The sequence below is a fragment of the Colletotrichum costaricense genome (genome assembly GCF_030867565.1).
Source record: "Colletotrichum costaricense strain IMI 309622 chromosome Unknown Scaffold_23.1, whole genome shotgun sequence".
Lineage (NCBI taxonomy): Eukaryota > Fungi > Ascomycota > Sordariomycetes > Glomerellales > Glomerellaceae > Colletotrichum > Colletotrichum costaricense.
This window is the reverse complement of record NW_026848252.1, coordinates 747,882-770,902: the sequence shown is the minus strand read 5'-3', so window position 1 is coordinate 770,902 and position 23,021 is coordinate 747,882. Positions and strand designations below refer to the sequence as shown.

At 54.9% G+C, this 23,021-nt stretch overlaps 8 protein-coding genes across 8 annotated transcripts; 5 read left to right on the top strand and 3 right to left on the bottom strand.

The window, feature by feature from the left end:
* Positions 1–1,654: 1,654 nt before the first annotated feature.
* CCOS01_15414 (uncharacterized protein) lies at positions 1,655–2,191 on the top strand (the record flags this gene model as incomplete). The annotated part of the gene is made up of 1 exon (XM_060463553.1): positions 1,655–2,191. The coding sequence occupies one exon, from the start codon at positions 1,655–1,657 to the stop codon at positions 2,189–2,191; it is 537 nt and encodes a 178-aa protein (XP_060306156.1).
* Positions 2,192–2,290: 99 nt separating this feature from the next.
* Positions 2,291–2,458, bottom strand: CCOS01_15413 (uncharacterized protein; the record flags this gene model as incomplete). The annotated part of the gene is made up of 1 exon (XM_060463552.1): positions 2,291–2,458. The coding sequence occupies one exon, from the start codon at positions 2,456–2,458 to the stop codon at positions 2,291–2,293; it is 168 nt and encodes a 55-aa protein (XP_060306155.1).
* A 1,625-nt stretch (positions 2,459–4,083) lies between these two features.
* Positions 4,084–4,221, top strand: CCOS01_15412 (uncharacterized protein; the record flags this gene model as incomplete). The annotated part of the gene is made up of 1 exon (XM_060463551.1): positions 4,084–4,221. One exon carries the CDS (start codon positions 4,084–4,086, stop codon positions 4,219–4,221), a length of 138 nt encoding a protein of 45 aa, XP_060306154.1.
* Positions 4,222–4,454: 233 nt separating this feature from the next.
* Positions 4,455–5,102, top strand: CCOS01_15411 (uncharacterized protein; the record flags this gene model as incomplete). The annotated part of the gene is made up of 2 exons (XM_060463550.1): positions 4,455–4,496; positions 4,614–5,102. 2 exons carry the CDS (start codon positions 4,455–4,457, stop codon positions 5,100–5,102), a joined length of 531 nt encoding a protein of 176 aa, XP_060306153.1.
* A 2,028-nt stretch (positions 5,103–7,130) lies between these two features.
* On the bottom strand, positions 7,131–8,084 carry CCOS01_15410 (uncharacterized protein; the record flags this gene model as incomplete). Its single annotated transcript, XM_060463549.1, has 3 exons — positions 7,131–7,210; positions 7,358–7,795; positions 7,997–8,084. 3 exons carry the CDS (start codon positions 8,082–8,084, stop codon positions 7,131–7,133), a joined length of 606 nt encoding a protein of 201 aa, XP_060306152.1.
* Positions 8,085–8,916: 832 nt separating this feature from the next.
* CCOS01_15409 (uncharacterized protein) lies at positions 8,917–9,683 on the top strand (the record flags this gene model as incomplete). Its single annotated transcript, XM_060463548.1, has 3 exons — positions 8,917–8,969; positions 9,156–9,226; positions 9,340–9,683. The coding sequence occupies 3 exons, from the start codon at positions 8,917–8,919 to the stop codon at positions 9,681–9,683; spliced, it is 468 nt and encodes a 155-aa protein (XP_060306151.1).
* Positions 9,684–17,747: 8,064 nt separating this feature from the next.
* On the top strand, positions 17,748–20,432 carry CCOS01_15408 (STE like transcription factor; the record flags this gene model as incomplete). The annotated part of the gene is made up of 3 exons (XM_060463547.1): positions 17,748–18,078; positions 18,134–19,784; positions 20,153–20,432. Coding segments are annotated over 3 exons (2,262 nt in total), but the record flags the coding sequence as incomplete, so codon positions are not given.
* An 872-nt stretch (positions 20,433–21,304) lies between these two features.
* Positions 21,305–22,706, bottom strand: CCOS01_15407 (uncharacterized protein; the record flags this gene model as incomplete). Its single annotated transcript, XM_060463546.1, has 3 exons — positions 21,305–21,952; positions 22,016–22,152; positions 22,226–22,706. 3 exons carry the CDS (start codon positions 22,704–22,706, stop codon positions 21,305–21,307), a joined length of 1,266 nt encoding a protein of 421 aa, XP_060306149.1.
* Between the last annotated feature and the right edge of the window lie 315 nt (positions 22,707–23,021).

The window sequence follows — 23,021 nt, the reverse complement described above, 5'->3', positions numbered from 1 at the left end:
CTTTGCACCGCGTGGGTGCCCGTCCGCCCACAATCCGATCCAAGGTCCGCCCAACATCAGATCAACCAAAGGGAACCCCGAGTCAAACTCACCAAACACACATGTACACACGTACGTACGTACTACACGTCCAGTGCTCAAACTACGTTGCCCACTTCAGCCAAACCAAACCCAACTTTTGACATCTGAAATAAAACAAGGAACCAAAAGAGAGGAAATGGTCTACACTGCAGAAGAAAGAGAGATCCGGGCTTTTCCCACGGGCATATGCGTAGTACCCCCATCCGACCACGCAACCCCAACAAAGAAAGTTTATCGAGCAACCGATTTGGGGCGAGTTGCACTCCTTTCCTCAACCCTCCCTCCCCTCCATCTCCTTCCGCACGGGGACAGTCAGTTCGGTCAGTCCGCCTCACTCCAGCTGAAAACAACAACAACAAGAACAGCATAATAGGATGGTGAGAGGCTGGCCAGCTTTGAGGCAGGTCACGCACGGTGGTCCCGTCACCAGAGCGTGCGAGAAACTTTGACAAGCCAAGGCAAGTCAAGGGGGGAAACAACAACACCACCACCCGTGACGAGGACCCGAAAGAAGACACAAGAGTCAGTCACAACTCTCGCCTAATCTCTCTCGCCCATTTTCGTCCCGAGAGAAATGCCATTTGCTGGCTTTTGCAAGAAAAGATTCTAGAAGCACGAGATTTTAAACTTTAAATCTTGTAGATCACACAAGGCCAAGGGCCGAACACACGGCACATTGCGGACAATGATATGGAACTGGAACTCTTTTACAATCCCGCCGATTCGGGTCAAGCCAAGCAAAAAGAGAAGACATTGCCGGCGCGCAAGTGGCAGCATATTGACCCCGTCACGGATACTCCATTTTCTCTATCTATATTCCTCGCCCGGTACATTTGCCAGAAACAGGCAAAGGCGTCCCGCAGCCGCCCTTTCCCGTCAATCAAACCCCACGTACCACCACGCGGTGCTTTTCCACGCGTTCACGACTCGCCGTGTGATCTGATTCTCTCCGTACAACATCCGGGCATACTCTCTCCCCATGAATCTGGGGCCCTCGCACATAACGGCAGGCAGAGCCGCCGGGGGGAAGGCGGCCCACTACCGAGCAAAGCGGAAGCCAGCATGCTGTGTATATGAAAAGACAAGGCAGGTTCATTATGCGTTCTAGAGTCATGCTGAGAAGCTATACCCGGGGATGATGGAGGGTCCCCCGTCCGAACCGAGGGAAGTGAGTGACGCTCGCCGCCCGCGTATAGTCAATGTCATCGGTACCGCGAGCAGGACCGTACCGGCTAGAGGAACGGACAAGAGGCGGCGAGATAGATCTGCTGAATATCATGGACCAGGGCCGTCGACGGCTGTCGTAATACTCCAGCTAGACGTCTTCAGACATCGAAGGGTATCTATCCGTAGATAGGTTGCCCCTTCGCCTCTCCCCGTCGCCACTGGCCACTCCCAAATCATCCCTCGGTTACAAGACCGAATGGCAAAGTAGCACAGGTAACCATGGCCTGAGTACCATCTATTCTATCTGCTTCCCAGCTTTCCCAGGTTCCTTCGCCCCCAAAAGAGTTGGTTTCCCCCTTCAACCCTGGTGATCGACCTAGCCTTGCCGGCGCCAAGCGTCGAGGGCATGAAAGACTCGGCAAACCTTCCCCTCGAGAGTTCACGGAACGCCACGTGCAGGGAAGAGAGCTCCGTAGCAATGCGACTTGCTGGACTTCTCCTTCTTCAACACCATGGGTTGAAAAAAGTCACCCGCCCCCAATCAACCAGTCGGAGGAGACGCCCGCCGCTGACCAACAAGGTAGCCTTCTTGTTCTTTTTTCTGCTTTTTCCAGGGGACCAACGAGTCAACCCGACGCGAGGGAGGCCCTTCCTTGCCTCCGGCCGGTGTCCCAAGTCTGAGCGCCTACCAGATCTTTATGCCTCAGGGTGGCATACACCAATAGCATTCGCAGACGGACGAAGACTGCAGTTTCAGGAGTCGATCTCTTGGTCCAGGGGTCCATCGGCGGGGCGACGCCGAGGGAGGGGAGAGCAGTCCAGCTGTGATGGGGATCTGGGAAGATCATGGTTGTTCGAGGCGGTTAGGGGACACACCTGTGGTCTGTGGCGGAAAGCGGGAGGAACGTTTGCCCAGATAGTTGGCAAGGTCAGGCAGGCTTGATGCCGACTTGTCAGTTCAGTAGCCGCAGCAGTTCGTTTGGGAAGGTTGTGGTTAGTGTGGCCGTGGCAGGCAGGATCTGACATGACGGGATCTCACGATTTACCTGAGAAGGGCGGACGACGGGCAGACGGGTAGGAACAACCGGCTACAGAGGCAAAGCTCGGTTGCGAGATGGAGAGAGATGGAAGGATTCCATGCAGCTTGAGAGGCTATGTCGGCGCTTCCTCGTCCACAGACGCGGACTAAAGCAGTCGAGGCATGTGGCATGGCATGCCCACGAGGGCAAGTGAAGGCGACGCAGTGGCGGCTGATGGTGGGGACGACAATGGGCGCCAGAGAGAGGCAGAGAAGCAGAACATCTGTTAGTTACGAGAAAGACTGGATATCTCGTCTGTCAATGTTTCAGACATCTGCCCGAGTGGTACCTGTGCAACTCGGGCACGGCGTCAAAGCACATCGCCAGAGTGGGTGAAGGTGTGCGCCATCCATGCTGTGCAGAAACCGACCAGACTCTGGTGTTTATCGCTTCGGACGAGGACTGAAAAGAGAAGGACGGTGCGTGGGCGGGAGGTGGGAATCGGATTGGCCCTGGCACAGATCTTTGTGTTCATGGGACTGCTAGGCAGCGAAACGAGCATGGCGATATGAAACAAGAGCGGTGGGCGGTAGAGGTGAAGGAGGTATGGGTAAAAGACTCGATGGCAGAAGCCGTCAAGTTTGAGGTAAGGCCAAAAAAAGAGCACCTAGTAAACTAGGTCCCGTCTATCCAAGTTGGGAGCTTGCATTGGTCAGTTATTGCCTCGTCCGCATCTAGAGGTCGGCGATATGATATTGTTCCGGGTCTTTGCTCCGGGTACGGGGTCGACGGCGTCCGCACACCGCATGTACACGAGAGGACAAGGCTGGCGACTAGCATGATTCGAGAAGAATATATAGCGGAACGTCATAGCTAGATCATACGGGATCAAGCGCAGTCAGGCAAGCCACAGATGCTTGTCTAGCTGTCTGTCTCCGTGTCTTTCGAAGCTCGCGAGGCTCGAGTATAGGAGAAAAGAAGCACCAGTCCGTGTACTCTAGATCTCCCGGTCGACCGTCCGTTCCCATCATCAGGATCCGTGACAGCGGAGCCCGTCGAAGGAAGACATGCTTGGAACAGCCACTTTGGCAGCTTCTGGTTGTTGATAGTATGGATTCCATGAGAGGTGTCGGACCTCAGTTGAGCCAACCGGAACGCACCAACGAGAGATACCCTGCAAAGGGACTGTGGGTTGAACGCAAGTGCGGTTGTCCAGGCCCAGCCTTGCTGGGGAGATCCCTTCGTTTAGCAACCTTCAAGAGCTGAGCGAGCATGTTCAAAGCTGACATAAACGGCCGATCGCTGCCTCAAGTCGTTCTGGAAGACGATGTGACATGTCCCTAGAAAGTCGTCGCCCGTGTTTCATGTACCTGAAAACCGCCCCTCTCACCGTGTTTCGGGTGCTGCACAACATTGGCTCCAAGCACACTTGCACCCTTCCAGACCACCTAGGAAAGCTAGGAAAGCGGCGAAGCCCTGTGGGTAAGCCCGCCGGTTGCAGGGAAAACTGGAGAAGGCCTGCGGGTTGACATCAACACGAGCTTCTGCCCGTAGTTTGCGCAAAGAGAACTAGCCATTGTTGTATCGAGGGTGGGGGAAACTTGTTGATGGAAACCGCGGTGGAAATAGATGGCTGGGTGCATGCTGCTGTCGCATCGTTTACACTTCTTCTCCGCCGTCACCGCAGCTGGTGCGGATAGGGATTAGGGAGAGAGAACCACACCGTACTGGCTGGTTCATGCACGAATCATACTTCGCCATGGGGGAGCGCGGCCGGCACGGCTGCTGGGCGCCAGTGTCCCTGAGGTAATCGTGGATGCCCACCACCACCACCACTACCACCAGCCACGACGCGGGTCGAGGACAAGTCGACGTCGAAAATGTCATGTTTCGTCGACTCAGCGAGGCGAGGAAGATCGGCCGTCCCTTCCCTGTCGTTTCAGAGTTGCTCTGAGTTTGGTAGCCTTTCCCATCTCCACTGAACCGGATCCAGGGAACTCGACATGCTTTTCGAGTTCAAGGGTGAAGTTGGTCAGATGTATTCGTATCTGCTTCTCTGAACCGCAGTCAGTCGTCATGGCCGGTGTCAGCCAGGTTGTGAAGAACGCAACGGGCCCTGTGGTAAAAGTCCGAAGAAAGTCTCTTTTTCCTTTGCAGTAGCCTGTAGGCTGGTGGAACTCACCCACAATGGTCGGGAATTATTGTGCAGATTTGACAGGTGAGCGGCAGGTAGGCCGGTGGTGGCGAGTGACGGCTACCGTCGACCAGCCGCCGCCGGAGAAATAAAGGACGACGGTAGCGCGAGGTCGCCGAGGCCCCAGCTAGGTCGACTGCCGATATACCCAGATCCTCGTCTCTCACGCTCCTTCTCGGAGGTTCAAGTTTCATCTCATGGCTGGAGTCGTTCCTCGTAGCGTGCCATTGCCAGACGAATGCCCATCCCCATCACGGTCAAGCCTGGTAGCAAGGAGGGCAATGTTTCCATGTATGATGTCCCAAGTCCATGCAGGTAGGCGAGCACATCACTTTGGTCGGCTGGGATGTTTCTATTCCTGTTTCCTCGACCACGAATACTGTGCCGGCGGCAAGGACCTCGACCTGCTGGCGGCCGGAGCCCCGCGCGAGCTAGGCGGGATGATGAGGAGAGAGAATAAAATAGGAGATCTGCTGATGCGGTGTGAAGCCGAGATGGACCATGGTCGAGGTGAAAGGCTCGCAGGTAATCTCAGCAGCCGCCAGGCGCACACTGTACTGGGGCGAGGCGGCCGAAGGTTCTGCGACCCGATCTCACTCCCGCATGTGCCGTGCAACGATTCCCAGATGAATGGGCAGTGATCTCAAAAAAGCAAAAGCTATTTCTGGCCCATGTTGACCAGTGTGATGCGAGTAAGGGTAAGCGTGGGCGGATTGGTCGTGTGCATGCGCAAGTGGTATATGGAGTACGTTGGTGGTTGGGTACGGAGTAGACGGGATATGTGTGTGTGGTGTGTGGTGCTTGGTGTGGTCTGGAGGTGGGACGGGAAGGAGACCAGGCCAAACGCTGGGAGAGGGGCGGCAGCTGGCAGCAAGCGCAGGCAGGCAGGACAGGACAAGAGCAGACAGGCAGGGGAGGGGCAGGTGAGGTGGGAGCGAGAACGGGACGCCCCACTTGAACATCATGGAATGAATCTGAGGGAACCAATGAAAAGGCTGAGATGCTCCTAGCGCCTACAGGGCAAGCTCTTCAGGAATATCATTGGCTTCTGCGGCTTAAGCTTAGGCCGAATCCACCAGGGTCCATTTCTGAAACTGCCCACAGCTGCCCACACGGCATCAGTCAGCAGAACCCGACTGGCAGTATCCCGACAGACGCTGGGCCCCAAGGGCCTCACTTTGAGTGACCACGGCATCACGCTCCTCTTCCTTTTTCCGCTTGCTGGTGCTTGGCCCATTGTGTGTGTGTGTGTGTGTGTGTGTGTGTATGTGTGTGTGTGTGTGTATGTGTGTGATCCATGAGCATGCTTGGGTCGCTCACTGGTCAAACAGGCCCATGATATGACGAATGATACTAATCCAGCATCCCGGCCTCGAGGGGTCTAGACTTGATCACCATTCTTTCCTCAACGGATAGATGTTGCTTAGTGCTTGGTACTCCACGCCCGAAGCAAAAAAAAGCTCCGTCAGTGGTTTGTTTGGTGGAGACGAATCCATTTTACCGCATTCCTCAGGCGTTACGCTTTGTCTCTGAATCTCGAGTCTGAGTCTCTGCTTCTCTTTTCCCACATGATGTCTTTTTTCGAAAAAGAGTGGACATCAACAACCTTGTGCCGCGTGCGCAGCGTACGGATACCCAGCTACTGGGGACCTGAATCGCTTACAAGTTGCTCTACCCGTGTTCGCACCAGCATTGGAACTTGAGAGCGCTTGTTTTGGGCTTCTTGCGACGGCCGAGCTTCGACAAACTTGGGACCGCTTGGAGACTCAAAATAGCAGCAGGCAACGATTGCCTCAGTAACTCGACTGAATAACTCGACTGATTCGTCCATTTCGTCCCAGCTTCCCAAGGACATGAATGTGACGGCCAGCTTAGGAAATGGCCTATGCGCAGTCCAGAAGCGGCACGCATCCCGGCCGAACTTCCCTTGCCTGGCTTGCCTTATCCCCGTCACCGCATTCTCCGTTGACGAAAGTCTCACGATGCTGTCCGCGCGGGACAGGATGCACCTGTCAGGGGGAGAATGATCGTCGTTGATTCTTCCAAAGCTTCCCGATGCCCCTCTTTTGTTTGCCGCTACCACCAAGAATGCAGAAGACGGTAAACATTTAAGATTACGGAGGGGCTTTGCAGATGGTATCATGGCATTCGACCCAGCGGAAGAGCTTCCTATTTAGGCCGTGTCTCCGTCCTCATCGCTTGCCCGAGTTCAACCCCAGTCCGGGACCCCGAACCGTGAATTCCATCACCTGAACGACCTCTCTTCACCGTGGCATGTACGGAGTACAGAGTACGGGTACGGGCGGTAGAGGGATGGAGTGCAACTCGTGCTGAAGGGAAGGGAGGGCGATAGACGACAGTTCCCAGACAAGCGGGTGATGCCTGGCCGTGCGGGAGGTCGACAGCGGTCAACATGAACTCTCCCATCCTGACCGAACGCACTGAAGTCGGCCAGGGTAGCGGGACGATCAGGCGAGGTGGGAAAGCTGGTCGCCGTCTTCTCAAGACCCGGACCCGGACCTCGACCTAGTTCTAGCGTGGGCTTGCCTTGTCAGGAACTTAGCAACCATACAACCATTATCCTCGCCCACGCCGAAGACAAAGGCGAAAGCTACGAGTCTACACAGCGATTAGTGTACGAATACTGCGTACTCGGCGGGGGAGGGTGTTCAGGCGTGAGGCAGGCGACGTGCAGCTGGCATCTGCTGGCTTGGAGTTTCAGAAAGCTCGGGGTAGCGTGCGTCGCATTCTGGCAGGATGATCAAACAGCCACAACCATGGTCCATCATCCATGAACAACATCCCGCCGACGGCTCCCTCCACCGCGCAACAAGGCCGGTTTGCCGTCTTGTCAAGAGCAGTGCAGGACCGCAGGCTGATGCTTGAGATCTCGTACCTTGCATAGAGAGGCACAGCGCTGCCGTCCGAGGTTCGGCCGTCGCCTCCATTCCAACGTCGTGTCTTGCTCCCGACTTGACCCATGGGCCATGAACCTGCCCATCCTGGATCCATATCGAAGGCGGCCTTTGCCCTCCTTCGCGGCGGATCGCAGCTTTGTGGAACCGACTGCAGCGATTCTGAAAGAAAACGAGCAAAGAGTATCGCATTACCGAGTTCTTGTTTTTGTTGGTCCCGTACGAAGGATGATGTCGGTTTAATCCCCGAAAGGTCCACTCTATCGAGTTCATGTCCGCACTGAGCAGAAAGTGAGGACGGTGTTCCGTAAGGCCACCGTAACGGTCAGGTATTGAGGCCTTGGCCCGGATCGGATGGCAAGAGTCGAAAACGGGATGGCTCTGGAGCCCGATATTCTCCACATGGCCGAAATCGTGTTCTGTTCCTAGTCAGTCACTCAGTTCAATATCAAGACACGATTCAAGCGACCCCGTTGACGACACCGTGCAGATGCTGGGAAGAACACAGAGAACCGTGCGGATAAATGATGGCGCAGCCGGAGCATACTTTGACTGCCCAGTCATTGTGAGTGGTGACCATTTCAACAGTAACCAGCAGGTGCAGTCGTAGGGAGACTAACGTAGAGCATGCAGGCGAAGCGAAAATCGTGGACCAGTATAAAAGTGTAGAGTGATGTGCATGAAAGCTGCTGAGGGGACGAGCGCCATTTGGCCGCAAAACCTGGCCTGTCAGCCTGTGATATTGTCGAGAGGTTATTCGGAAAGCCTGAAGGCATATCGCCCCAATTGGTGTAAGGCCGTCCAATGAATCCTGGCACGACGGAGGGCCAAAGCCACCACCAGTGTTGCCGGACACTTCTTTGGTCTACATCGTAGCTCGCGGCAGCGAATCATCCCGTGTTGGGCGATTCTGATCTTCGCTGTACGCGGTGTAGTGTGATAGGTAGGTCGGGCTGGCGGGACGTCGTGACTCGATGAAAGCAAGCGTTCCTGGCGAGAGAGGCACGCGAGTTGGAGGGGCGTGAGATAAGCGAAAGGGGGGCAGTGGTTGCAGTTGCAACTTTGATAAAGGGACGATACTATAAGCGGATTAGCGCTTGATTTTGGTAGCCAAAGCTGATTTCTGAAGCAATGCGCCAGGCAAGTTTCACAGTTGGCAGGGCCCTGCCAGCAATTCTGCGGCAGCGACACGCAGTTTCCAAAGTGGACATAAGCAGAGTACGTACTGCAGCGCTTTCTTAGAGGTGACCTTTGCCTAACATTTAGGGCAGAAAACTACCCGATCCCCACTCCACATCTTTGCTAGCCAGTCAACTTCTGGCTTGGCTAGTGGCCCTAGCTTCTTTCTCGCGTCATCCACTTTGTTCCGACCTTCCTGCATGGCTCTCGCTTTCTCTGTCGATTCGTACCTTTTTCACCCAGAACCGCGGCAGGCCGCACGACACTGGCTACGCGCACGATCACATTCGGAGGGCGACCATTGGCGAGCTATGTACGAAATTTGCTGAGATGCCGCAGTCCCTCGCTGGCCTATTGTCGCATGTATGCTATGGCATCCCATCATACTGGCCGGGAATGGACTGAGATGAAAAGGTGCGTTGTTCTGAATGCAATCTGGTGATGGCTAACTACGCTAAAGCGTGACGGCCTCCACTGTCTTGGACTTATCAATCTCCTTTGTCTCTCTCACACTCAGACAAATGCGGCCGCGGACCACTCCGTCTCCGTGTGACCAGAAGACAAGGCTGGAAACAACGTTATAGGGTCTTGACTCTGGAGCTTGAGTCTTGACGAGGAATGCAGCGTGTCTGAAGCCCACGACACATCCCATCAACGGCTCGCTTCCAACGGTTGATGTTCTCCACGACCGGGAGCTGTGACGGTCCGAGCGTGCTTGTGGCAGCTGGCAGGCAAAGCAAGTTGCTTTCGTACAATACCGTGAATACCTACACTATCTGTACAGTCTCTGAGTCTACGGGTACTTTCCTGCGCCATATCAACGTACTCGATAAGCCTGCCGATCCATCGGCCGCTACTGTCACCGACTTCACTGCCCAGGGACTCGGACCTGCATTTCGACCCTCAGCTGATGGCAACAGCGTCACATCGGAAAAAGGCGCGCTCTGCATTCTTTCAGGGGCACAACACGAGCCTCTCGATGAGATGACGAGCCGAACTTATCCAGTACCCTTCGTCGCGAAATCGACGCTTGTCGAGAAAGGGAGCATATCCGATGTGCCCCAAGTCGAGAGCCACGTTGTTGCACAGGCTTTCGACGACGACCCTACGACCTTTTTTACCCACTGACTATTGGCGTCGCGGCGTCTACTTTCACGAATTGTAGTTCTCCTCCTCGCAGCCTCAACGGTCTTTCCTGCTGCAAGTACATGGCTTTGGCAGTCAGTCAGCCACGGCCGTCCGAGCTGCGCGTCTTGATGTTCCAAGAGACAGCTTTCAACTCGTAGTGGACTTGTCTCATTAAACTACCAGAGTGCTCGGACTGAGCGAACCTTACCGGTGCTGTCGTCGGCCGCTGCGGCGTATTCGTCCGTCCTCGTGCAAGTGCTCAGGAGAAGGCAATCTTACGAAATAATGGCAGCGATGTGTCAACTATTGCAGCCATTGCATCCATTGCATTCCGAGCAAAACGCGAAAAGTCACTCGTGGAGCTGGAGCTGCTGCTGGACCCCCAAAACAAGCGATATTGCATGTGGAGATTATTGGGCAGTCTCCTCACGTCTTGTTGCTGATGACCTGCACGATAGCCATGGGACATGCATTACCGTTCTCTAGCAGGCCTGCCTAAACCTTCTTTTCCCTCTTCATCCTTTGCTCCGTCAACACCCCTGGGCCGGTTCTGGTCTTGCTTCTCTCTTCCTCTTTTGATCGTGCTGAAGAAGAAGGCTTCATTTCACCGGACATCCAACCCAATGCAACATGCAAGTAAGAGACACGGCTCCGGATCTTGCTCTGCAAAGACCATCTGGGAGCCGGACGGCCCCGCTGCAAGGACCTGGCCTGCTCCGGTTCGCGGAAGACAATGGGAGAGTTCGCGAGATGCGATGACTTGTCTGGTTGGCCTGCAGTATATGAGTATACTCTGTCAGACAGCTGTGCATAAAATATGTCAAATCCCGACAAGTCGACTTATCCAGAGTTTGGCTACGCCCTGACCTCCAGGTCTCTCTTAGTCTAGAGTCTTATCCCAACATTGTTGCCGGCCTTTTTCGTCAGCTTTCTCTCCGCTGTCTCCGACGACGCCTCATTTTCCGTTCCTGCATGGCTGAGAGACCGGATCCACATGTCTTGCTCCCTTCTGGCAAACCCTTCGCCCATTGTCTTTGGCACTGCTGGTTCGTCACACACACACAGACACGGCCGTTGCCGTCGTCACAAACAATCACGAAAAAGGATACGATCCGGACAAGGTCCGCCGCGGCGAACCATTGATTGTTTCTGGGGACGGGGGGGGGGGGGCACAAGTGTCCTAGACCAACAGCATGGGTCTCTCAATCATGATTCAGAGATTCGTCAGATCCTCGTTCAATAGCCGGTTGCTTGCGGCGTGGTAAGTAGAACAAGCAAGCTGCGTCTGTTTCGACTTGTGCGGACGGGTCGGTTCTAGACGTACGATGGGAAGAGAGTCAATGTAACTGTAGTTCCGGGCCACTTGTTGTTGCTGCCCATTAATAGAGAGCACATATTGAAGTATTGCCATTTTTTATTTTAATTTTCTGGTGCCGTTCCTTGTCTACCTTCCTGCACCCGCAGCCAAACGACCCATACCCAGAAGGGTAGAACCAAAGACCTTGTCAATAGTAGAACATGGGGTTATCCATGACAGGGCCTCACGGACGGCCTTTCAGCAGCAGACGGTCGCCCAGAATTGTCTCCCGCTGATGTAGGTACTTCGTTCTAAAAAAACCAACGATGCTGAAGCGCACAACGCTCAGGTCTCGCACGCGGCCGGATCTTTTCTTCTTGCTGCCCCTCCTCCAGCGTCCCGCGCGTTGTGTGAGAATACAATGACTTGAGTACATGCTTCCCCAGCACGATCCATCCTAGCCAGTGCGACCACCCATCAGGGGAATTGTATCTTGTGGTTTTGCTTGGGGGGTTCTTTGGACCGGTATTCGTGGTTGTAGCATGAAGATATGAACCAGCCCAATTCAAGCCACCTCTGGAAAAGACACCAATCAGTGGCCTGAGACTAACGACGAAAGTTGACCGTCTCATCAACCGCCAGACGCCGCTAGCCAAGCATCTTCAACGGGATCACCATAGCAAATCGAGAATCTTGTCACTACTGGATCTTGAACAGGAGTTAATCGATAATGGTGGGATGGGGGAAGAAGCATTTTGGCCAGGGCCCAGAGCAACCAAGCTTTCTGAATTCGCACTGCATTTTTCGGTCCCGTTAGATTCACCGCTGGGGGAAGAAATACACTGCCAAAGCAGACAGCAAGCAAGCCGGGCGGAAATTTTCCAACAGGCAATGACGAAAGAACGGCAGTACGGAGTACATGCGAATTAGACCTCTTCTAGGGTAGAGTTGCCCGCGTAAAGGCAGAAGATCTTCCCAGAGAATAAATGCGAGAAAAAAAACCTCCGCTCGCCGCTGTCGACTGATTTTTCTTCTAGAGCGTATCCGTACATTATCTCCTTCTTCATTCCCCAGTTTTTCGATTCCATGCCATGGATGATGGTGTTCCCCTCCAAAGGAAGCCCGTTCACCGAAAACCAGAATCCTTGCTCCGGTCCTGTGTGCCTGGCATTGTTAGCAGGAAACTCTATCGGCACACCCTCTTGACGGGGTGTGGGGATCATGGATGGCGCCAAAAGTTGCATCCCAGCCCAGGGTTTGGGCGCGCGACCCAATGGCACGAATAATTTTTTTCTTCAAGATTTGATGCCCTTCACTGCATTTTCTGGGTCTTGCGTGGGCAAAATGTCAAGGACGGGGGAAAACGGGCCATGGTAAAGTTCAACGGTGCAAGCGTAATGACCACATACGGAATCCCGCCACAGAAATCGATGATGGGCATATCGGCACCGGGATGGAAATGAGATTCCCCTGGACTATCGAGATTAGGTCCGGCGCCCGGGTTTTTTAACCTTTGGAGAACAAGCTCAGAGAGCGTTCTGTCACGGCATGCCGCCGTCCGCCCAGTACATACACTACCACGACGGGGGGCCCAGCAGAACACGATGGGGACTTAAGGGGGGATCTACTGCTAGACATCTCGGGGCCTTTTACGGAGGAGGGGGATGCGCATATTAATCCCGAGAAAGGGCAGTGGAGATGGTTAGCCTTGCCTTGCGCCGGCCGTTGACTGCCTGTTTTTGATGAATATCCTGGAGAATTCTGGCCGGGTCCCTTGAGCAGAGAGAGCAGAGCACAGCACAAGGAGTAAAGAGACAAGACTTCGTTTTTTGTGCAAGAGAGAGACAGAGACAGAAGAGCATTGTCCTCTGTCCACCATCCCTGACGACAACAGAAGAATCCGGTCTTCCTGTTGGCCAAGGCCAAGGGACCAACTGGAACCAAACCCACTGATGCCCATCGAAATGGACCACTGCCGTTCATGGGCGCCGTGGACGATGTCCGCATGTCGCCCCCCCTGGCGGAAGGGAAGCCCTGACAGGAAGCAGAGCAAGGTTGTCGGCATCAATGACATGCGAGGTCCAGCATGTTAGTGGGTTGGGTTGGGTCGTTGGAGGGAGAGGGAGAGAGATGGTGGAGGGGGGACTTGTTACGCAGGGACTGCCACTGACAGTGACTTTACATGTGCATTGTGCGGCTATGGAGAACCACCAGACGCAGACAGTCATCGAAGACTCTAGGGCCTAGAGCGAAGGGCCGCGCGAGACTTGTCTGACCATCTAACTGACTTGGCTCAGCGCGTTGAGCGAGAGTGAGAGCGCGAGACTTTCTCCTCCTCCTCCTCCTCTTTCTTTAGTCAACGCGAGAAAGCCGCAAGAGGCGCGAGCGCAGGCAAGGGACAGACAGCGAGCGCGAGTGGGAGCCAATGTCAGTGTCAGTGTCAGTGTCGCTGTCGCTGCCAAAGCCAGTCAGTGTTGTTGCCGTCCGCTCTGTCGGCGGTTGATGGGTTTCCTGTAATGTCCCCCTTCGCTACGCGGTGCGGACTGCGGTGCTCTGCATCCCGCTATACGTATTATCCTAGGTGCTTAACACGACACCTTAGTTTTTACTCGCTTGGGGGCGCCGTTGTGCCTTGTAAGCGGTATGTAGCGATATTGCTTTGTGGACACACGAGCTTGCCGGCAACTGGGGCCTGCTTGTCCGGGGCTTCTTGTCTACATACCTAGGTGGTCCGTAGTAAATCGTCCTTCTCTCGTTTCTGCAAGATGCAATTCCCTATCCTGGACCAACTCAACTAGATCCATGATCTTAGAACGGGTTAGATAGACAAATAGAGAACGAGAGGTACAGAGGGACGGAAGAGAGACATTTGGCAGATACATTGTCTCGGGGCCGCTTTACCGGTTGCAAGCGAGAGAGACTTTGAAAGTGGTTCACCCCTGGTACAACTAAACTCAACTCAACTCTCGTCACCTCTCATCCGCCACCCCTTACTTTTTTCTGTACCCTACATACATACACTTTCCGCCCAGATGCCCCGTGCGCAAAAGGAAGAGAAGAAGAGGTGAAGAGAGATGAAAGAAGAAGAAGAACCAACCTATCAGGCTATCAGCCAAAGCTATGCCGATTGCGAAAGCCTTTGCCTTTTCTCCATCACACCTGCCTCCCCCGCGGGGGGGCCTGGCCTGGCGCGGCGCGCCGTCCTTCTTTCACACTCTATCTCTATCTCTCTTCTCCCTATTTCAAAAGTGACTACGGATAGTGTACAGAGCTCCAGATAGAGACTCTTTTCCTACAGCGGCCAAGCGAGAACGACGGGGCCTGGAATTTCGTCAGATGGGGCTAAGAGACAGACACTTGGGAGCGGGAAAGAAAGAAAACCGTCCGGATTAGCAGCGGCCATCTTTCTCTTGTCTCTCAACTCTCACTCTAAAGTCTCTCTGTGGCCGCCTGGCCGCCTGGCGGGAGCAAAGGCTAATTCCAGGTCCGGCCAATCGGCGATCCACAAAGATTCCCTGGGCACCCCCGGTTGGTACTTCCGCACGCTTTCTCTCCCCTCCATCTGGTGGTGCCGTGGTGGCCACCCCGTATGGTACAGTTTCCCTAGCAGTATGGGCTTCGACTTTGACTTCTCCTCCTAGAACAGGGACAGACAGGAACAGGGACGGCATGTCAGGAACAAAAGGAACATGATCTCATGATGCTTCTGTATGGGGATTTGTATATACTCACCACACACACAGGAACGGCAACGAGGGCTCCCTGTTCTAGTTGGCAGCAGCGGACTAGTCTATGACCTGGACCTGCGTCTAGCTTACGTCTATCTACGATTCCCGTCGTTGGCTGCTAGTAGTAAAGTACCGTTCCGACAAGTTTTTGTCAGCAGCGATATCTGTACAAGCAATAGGCACTAGAAAGGCCGGGCCAGGAACCACCAGGAACCATGAGCGCTACCACATGATTACTGTCGTACAATACCAAAGCTTTGCCGCGACGCATGGTAGAGAGAGTTGAGTACGGGATAGACAAGAGACACCGGACTCACTCAGTTGATAGCTATCCACCAAAAGACGAGCACCTAGCGCTGTTCCCCACAGCCACGCTTCATCCCACCTTAGCACTCCGTACAAAGTACACGAGAACGCCTGAGAGCCACCCAAAGTGACTAATCGCTTGCAAGGAGTGCAACGGTCAATAGCAGCCTCTTCATGCCGACTTATAGCATATACCCGAGTTCCCGTCAGTCTGGCGAGTTGACTTTTCTGCAGTTTTATTGCTCTTGATTAAAAAGAATGTCCCACACTGCTGGATTACATGCAGGAACCTGCAACTCCGACTGCCATGATCACGCGCATTACACAGTATACTATGTACAAGACGAGAAGGGACGAGACTGATGAATGTCAACAATAACACCAGCCGTCCCCGGTTGTTGTTATTGTTGTGCCGGCGTGCGGGATACACATACATGTGTAGGCATGTTAAACCGCGGGACACCCCTGGCTTGTCCCAACTCAACTTCACCCACGCATAGCAAGTCCGAGACAAGAAAAAGACAACCCAATGGCAAGACAGGTATCGGATAGGTAAGCAGGTAATGGTATCCGTACCTTGCTTGCTTGACTTGCTTTTTTGCTAGTCTTTCTGCATCCTCATGCCCCCTTCACTCGTCTTTTCGCCCGCTAAGCCTAGACCCGTTGTCGTTGTCTCTCATTTTCTCTTACTCTCACACTCTGGCCTCGCGTGTATGTGAAGGTGTAGGTATCTGACCAGTGCCGTAGACAGGTAGGCAGACAGAGCGATTGTGTGCGTGTGTGCGCGGGCGCCGCGGTCTCTCGCCCTCATTGACATTCTCCTCCGCTTTTCCTTGTGCTCCTAGTCCAGGTCCAGCGTGTGTGCGTGTGTGTGTCCAAGACCTGACCTAGTCTCTCGCCTTCTTTCTCTCTCTCTCATCCTCCACAAATCTCATCCACACCCGTCCACTCCCACACCCCTGTTCCGCCATCGTCCATGGTCCTAATCCTGGGAGTATGTCCACTTGGACAGTCCCAATCAGGTCCCCAGTTCCAAGGTCTCTCCGTATCCATCCCACCATCATGACCGCCTCCTCCTCTCAGTCAGAAGGTCTGGGTGCTAGCCCACTTTCGCTCTTGACTTCTCGACTTGTTGTCTTTCCACTCACGCTACCCTTGTCTGACCTAACCGGGCCTGGTGCTGGGTTCGTGGTGGTTGTGGATGGATGAATGGACGGGTGGACATGGATTCTCTCACTCTCACTCTCATTCTCATTCTCACTCTCAGTCCTGCTGCTCTGTTTCTCTTCCCGCCGGTCCAGGTACCGCAGCAAGGTACCGGGCCCTGCTTCCTCGCTCGTCCTCCCTCCTCCTTGACTTCTCTCTCCCCTCTCCACCCAACTTTCACACCCCCCTCCCCCTTCCTTTTTTTCTTAAACACCCTCCCCCCTCGTCCACCCGGCTGCGTCTTTGCTCTCTCTCTGCCCTCCTTTCGCTCTGCTCTGCTCACCCTGAACCCGCTCGACGGTCCAGTCACCAGTCAGTCAACTCAGTCACTCTGTACCAAGTAAGTCGGGTCCTTCTGCGCTCTCAGTCTCTCCTCCTCGTCCTCTTGCCCCCCCTTGGCCTTCCTTCTACTCATCGGCTGCCACCATTTGGTTCACTCCCATCCGCCGCACGCCTACCCGACGCCCACGCGCGCTGCTACCATACCTTAGTACCTAGTGCAGGTACCTACCTACTGCCGCTGCCGCCGCTCTCTTTACTCCCACTCCCAAGTACCTTCTCCAAGGTACCTACCTACCCAAACCCAAGGCAAGGGCCCCAAAAGTCCAATCCCGCGCCAGACCCAGACCAGACCAGACCAGACCTTCTCACCCACTTCCTCCTCGTCTTCCTCCTCCTTCCTACCTACCTTGCTCCTCCTTTCCATGCCCCCCTCCCCCCCAGGCCCAAGGTACCGCGCACCACGCACACCACGTACACCACGCACCACCACACGCACCAGCACCCAGCACCCAGCATACTCCGTACCCAAGAACCACTTCGCTTGACCTTGGCCTGCTGGGGACCTGACCTTCTCTCTTCCTTCTCCCTTTCTCACCCCGTCCAAAATCATTAAACCCCCAGACCATCCTCCCATTCCCAAACTCTTCTGATATCTCTTTTTTACAAGACTCTTCTTTTCTTCCCATCTCTCTTTTCCATTCTCTCCCTCTACTTCCCTCCTCCTTCTTCCCCTTCTCTCCTCGTCGGAGCCGCACATACCTCCCACCCCCCGTTTCTCTTGCCATCTCATCAGGACTGACCACCCCCGAGGCACATCATCCCGCCCATCGACACTTCAGACATTGCCCGTCGCACGCTTGTCCATCATCGCGAATCGCATCGCGCCAGCAAGCACCAAGCACGTCTAGTCGCCAACCAGTTCCAGTTCCTGCGCAGGGTCCCTTCGTCGAGCTTTTTCTACCTTCTTGTTTTGCCATTGACGCACCGTCTTCCACCAACGACCCCTAATTCATTCGACCCCAAGGTTCCACTCCGAGACCGAAGGCGCCGATTAACACCAAATCACCCATCATCAACAATATCAGCACCTTGACGGTCTTGATCTGCGTAGCCGAAATCACCCATCATTCGCTTGAGGTCGAGTTTGGGTCCTGTGGTCTACAGTTGTGCCAACACAAAACGTTATTTCCTCCCGGGCTGGACTCGATTTAAGTCTCAAAAAATCAATCAAAAAGAAAACTAGCAACGATCCCATTACCGGGCTCATCCAACCAGGGCAGCGCCTTCAATCAGCTTTGCGGATCTCCGTCTCGCAAACGAACACACCATTTCTTTGACTCTTCGTCACCTCCGCAATCCTGCCTAGGCGAATCACCCGCGCGACCTCGCTCTCGAACCGGTCAGACGCGACCGACACCCGTCGTCAACCCCCATCACAACGAATTTGACAGCATGTACTCACAACATGCCGCCGCGGGCATGGCCCCCCAAAAGCCAGAGACCTTCATGCTGAGCACCGAGGCCCAGCAGGCGTTGCCTCACGACGCCCAGGTCGCTTTGCAACAGGTTGACAACCGTAAGTCGAAATTGAATCGGTAATTCTCAAAGATCTCAATTGACTCGTCTCCCAGTGAAATACTTCCTCATTTCTGCTCCTGTTGATTGGCAACCCGATCAGTACATCCGCAGATTTCTCCTTCCCACGGGCGAGTACGTCTCTTGCGTTCTCTGGAACAACCTCTTCCACATCTCCGGAACCGACATCGTCAGATGCCTGTCCTTCAGATTTCAGGCTTTCGGCCGGCCAGTGAAGAACTCTAAGAAGTTCGAGGAGGGCATCTTCTCCGACTTGAGAAACCTGAAGTCGGGAACCGATGCATCGCTCGAGGAGCCCAAGAGCCCCTTCCTCGACTTCCTCTACAAGAACAACTGCATTCGCACACAAAAGAAGCAGAAGGTCTTCTACTGGTACAGCGTACCCCACGACAGACTCTTCCTCGACGCTCTCGAGCGTGATCTGAAGCGCGAGAAGATGGGGCAGGAGGCCACCACCGTCGCCGTTAGCGAGCCTGCTCTGTCATTCCAGTACGACTCGTCCCAGTCGCTCTATGAGCAGCTCACCAAGGCCCAGCAGGCCAACTCCTCGTCTTTCAACGCCCAGCAGGTCACCTTCTCTCAGTCCCAATCCACCTCGCCGATCATGAGACCCATGGACAACATGCCGCCCCCGCAAATGATTCCTCAATCAGTTGCTCCTATGCAGGATGGCATGGAGTCAATGGTGCCCTACGGAGCGATGGGCATGCCTCAGCAGATGCCTCCCCAGCAGATGGTCAAGAGGGAACCCGATTTCGCTCGCGTCCAGTACAACCAGAACGGTGTTCCCATCACCCAGGGTCACCAGAGACACGCTTCGATGCCCGCCTACGGCCTCGAGTACTCTCCCGCCCCGTCATTCGTCTCTTCTCAGTACGAGGACTACAGCAACCGCGGAATCTCCTTCGAGCCCATTACACCTCCCCAGCAGGCCTTGGGCATGGCCGCCGAGCCCGCCTACATCGCCAACGAGGAGACCGGCCTGTACACCGCCATCCCCGACCACATGGGCGGCAACGTCAACGGTCTCAACGGCATGATCCAGCTTCCCCCCTCCAACCTCGCCGGCCCTCAGTTCTCGAGAGCCTATGGTTCAAACAACGTCTACTCCGTCATTGAAGGATCCCCCACCTACAAGCAGAGGAGACGGCGTTCATCCATCCCGCCGTCAATGTCAGCCATTGCCGCTGCCACTGCCCAAGCGCAGGCACAGGCTGCCGCTCAGCAACAGCAGCACCAACAACACCAACAGCAGCACAGACCCTCGGATCTCCGGCGGTCGGTCTCTGCATCCGTCGGTCCTGTGGCTGAAGGCGACGAATCTGCAGACAACTCCCCGCCCGGCCTTGCCTACAGCAGCTCCGCCATGTCCATGGTAAGCCAGCAGCACAAGGAGATGCTGGACCTGTCCCGGCACGGCACTCCGCTGTCCACTGTCGAGGGCAGCCCCGCTCTCAACCCCATGTCCCTCCAGCAGCAAGACTACTCCCACCTCCAACACGATGATATGTCCGGTGATGGTTCTATGAACGGCGCTCCCCGGCCTGGCATGCAGGGCCCCAACGGTGTCGTTCGCAGAGCCCGCTCCGCGACTGTCATGGAACTTGGTCCCTACCCCCAGAAGTCCCACTCCTGCCCTATTCCCACGTGTGGTCGTCTCTTCAAGAGATTAGAGCACCTCAAGAGGTAAGAACCAGACTCGATTCTATTTGTGATCAACCAAAAAAAAACGACCTGCCTGAAATCTGACCAAACCTCCAGACACGTGAGAACACATACACAAGAAAGACCCTACATCTGCCCTTATTGTAGCAAGGCATTCTCCAGATCAGACAACCTAGCACAGTATGCCCCAACTTTCCTTCATCTCATTTCCTTTGTCATTTCCTTTGTCAAGAAAGATGTAATGTGGAGCGAGACCCCAAGCGATGAAAACCAACGTCCAAACCGCCGCGCCACAACACAGACTTCATCATCATCACTACGCAGCCACCAAGTTTTAGGGGGGAACCCACCTCGTCGCATAGCATGGACTGACTTTGATGTTTCAACAGACACAAGCGTACTCATGACCGTGGTGAGAACGGCGAGGCTGCTCTCAACTTCTCCGGCGAGGAGGAGGAAGAGTACTCTGGCGAGGACCAGCTGGGTTCCCTCGAGGAGGCATCGCCCAACTCCGAGAACGCCTACGTCACCGCTTCGCTCAACGGTGTTGCCAACGGCTCGACACCGCCGACATCGAACGGCATGGCGCAATCGTTCAACAGCTTGCAGACGCTCAGCATGCCGATGACCATCAGCCAACCGGCAGTGAACGCGAGCGCCATCATGTGAGAGACGACACCTCACGAGCTTCGGCTCTCGTTATGACTGGAGTTACGTTTCCTTCGACACGGTGTTACTTAGAGGGCGGCATGGCTATGACAAAGGTTCGGAATGGGTTAGGGGCTTTTTCTTTTTTCTTCATCCATCCAGAAGATGGATTTCGGCACGCGTTAGCGACTGGACAATTGCTCCTCTGGCTCCGGGCGAATTTTTTATTTCATTTTCAGTTTCATGTGTTCAGCATCGAGTCTGGTCGACGGTCTCAGACACCAAAAAGGAAACTCGCACACATAGAGGTACGTACGGAGAGACTGGGAAGATCTCGACGTTTGAAAGTACCCGTCGAAAAGGGAGATTTTTATGCATGAGCTTAGGGTCGATATGCGAAGAAGAGAAACGACTCGCACATGTATATATAGTTTGTTTCTTTTTCCTTTGTGCTGGAGAGGCATAGTTGAGAAAAGAACACTCGCCAGAAGGCCAGATGATACCAGGGGGAGAAGACTGCCGAGCATTCCTTTGATTGCTTGACAGGGGTTGCCACGAAACAACAAGCAGAGTCTCGAATGTTGATTCACTTTTCCAAGTCCGGTTCCTTGCCAGTGATGTGTTCTCGAATGTGACTAATGCTCTCAAGTTGTGGGGACTAAGACGGACTTGAGATGAGGAGGTTTGTCCGTGCCAGCAAGTGGACATGTATTGAGACCCAGTTACCTGTAAGCATTTGAGCATTATGGACGGAGAACAAACAATTTGCGTAAAGCCTTGTCTCTTTCAGATCTACTGCCTTGAGAAAGACTATGAGCCGCTGCGAACGCGAGGCACCTATTACTGTAGGTATATAAGGGCTCGGGAGTCTTGCGGCATGGTAGATGATCAGTCTACCTCCTCCCGCGGCCTCCTCTACCACCACCACCACCACCTCTCCCTCCCCTTCCGCCCCGACCTGCACGTCCACCACCGCGCCCGCCGCCGCCGCCGCCGCCCTCGATATTCCGAACATCCCTCTCGCTCAACCTCAGCTCAGCGCCCCTCATCCTTCCAACATCAAGCCCATCAAGGCCCCTCTGTCCAAACCTACCCCCGCCGCCGCTCTCCTTCTTCGTCGCCTTCTTGGGCGCCTCCCTCTCCAACACGATTCCGTTCTCCCTTGCCGTCTTCCTGCGCTTCTCCTCGCGCTTGGCCGTGCTGGCGACGATGCCCTTGCGCATCGCCATCGGCATCTTTTCCTGGACAAAGATCGATTTGACGCCGGACACCCCCTGCGCGCCGGCGAGGGACCGCGTGCGCAGGTCCGTCTGGCGCTGGCGGAGTTTGCCCTCGGAAAAGGACTTGGAGGCGGCGTTGGACGGGTTGGAGAAGGGGGAGACGGCGTGGCGGGCGAGGAGGTGGGATTCGGAGAGGAGGCGTTGGAGGGCGAGGTCGTTTGCGAGCATGGACTTGTCGTTTTCGTCGTCTGGGTCGTCGGGGGGTTGTGCTGCTGTGAGGGAGGTTGGGGAGGGGTCTGTTTGAGAGGGGGGTTTGGAGGACTATGAGGAGGAGGAGGAGGTTAGTGAGATATCGAGATGTGAGGACGAGAAGGAGGGAGTTACCATGAAGGCCTTGAGTTCGCGCTTGCTCATGCTGACGACGGGAGGGGCGTTGGATTCGGTGTGGTCTACGACCTCGATGACGGGGTTCTCGTCGATGTCGTCGTAAGGGATGTCGCTGTCCTCGTCGTAGTCGTCTTCTGTTGAGTCTCTCGTTAGTCAATGGTCTTCTCCATAGCATTTCTGGACATTACGCCCAGCGGGTTGACTTACCCTCGTCGCCAGAGAGACCACTCCACTCCTCCCCCTCCCCCTCCTCGCCGTCAGCACCCTCGTCCTCAAATACGTCCTCTTCGCCTTCGTCAACCTCCTCGTCACTTCCGCTCGCGCTGTCCTCCTCCTCCTCCTCCTCTTCGGCCTTGGCCTTGCTCTTCTTGCGCTTCGGCGCGCTCTTCTCCTCAATTGGTTTGAACTGCGCCTCAAAATGCCGTCTGAAAATCTCTTGCGCGTCTAGCATGGATGTATCCTCCTCCTCTTCGTCCTTTTCCTCAGCCTTTCTCGCCTTCGTCATCTTGGTGGCCGTCGTCCTCTTCTTCGTCGCTGTCGCGGTGGCGGATGATTTCTTGAGGCCCTCGGCGCTCTTCGTCTTTCTCAATGCCGGTGCAGCAGTCTTGCTTGATGCCGTCGCAGTGGGCTTGCTCGTCTTGGCAGTCGACGCAGAGGGCGCCTTGCGCTTTCCGAGAACCGAGGCCATGTTCGCGGTCTCAGGTCGAGATTTTGAGCTTGTAGGTTTGCGGTCGTTGCTCTTGCTCGGGGAAGCGAAATGTGGAATGTACAGTGGAGGAGACGATTGTCCCCGATTCGTTGCTGCGACAGAAAGCAGTGACCGTAGCTTCGTTGTCGTACTCCGATTGTTGCAGTATTGTTAGGGGGGGAAAAAGTCCTTCAGCAACCGAAACTTCCACGGTAGGTATGCAGACGACCTATCTTATCGCGACAATCTTGAAAATTTCAGCGGGTCCGAGAGAAGGTCCCCTTTCTCAGCCTCGCCCAACCTGTGGCTGGAGAA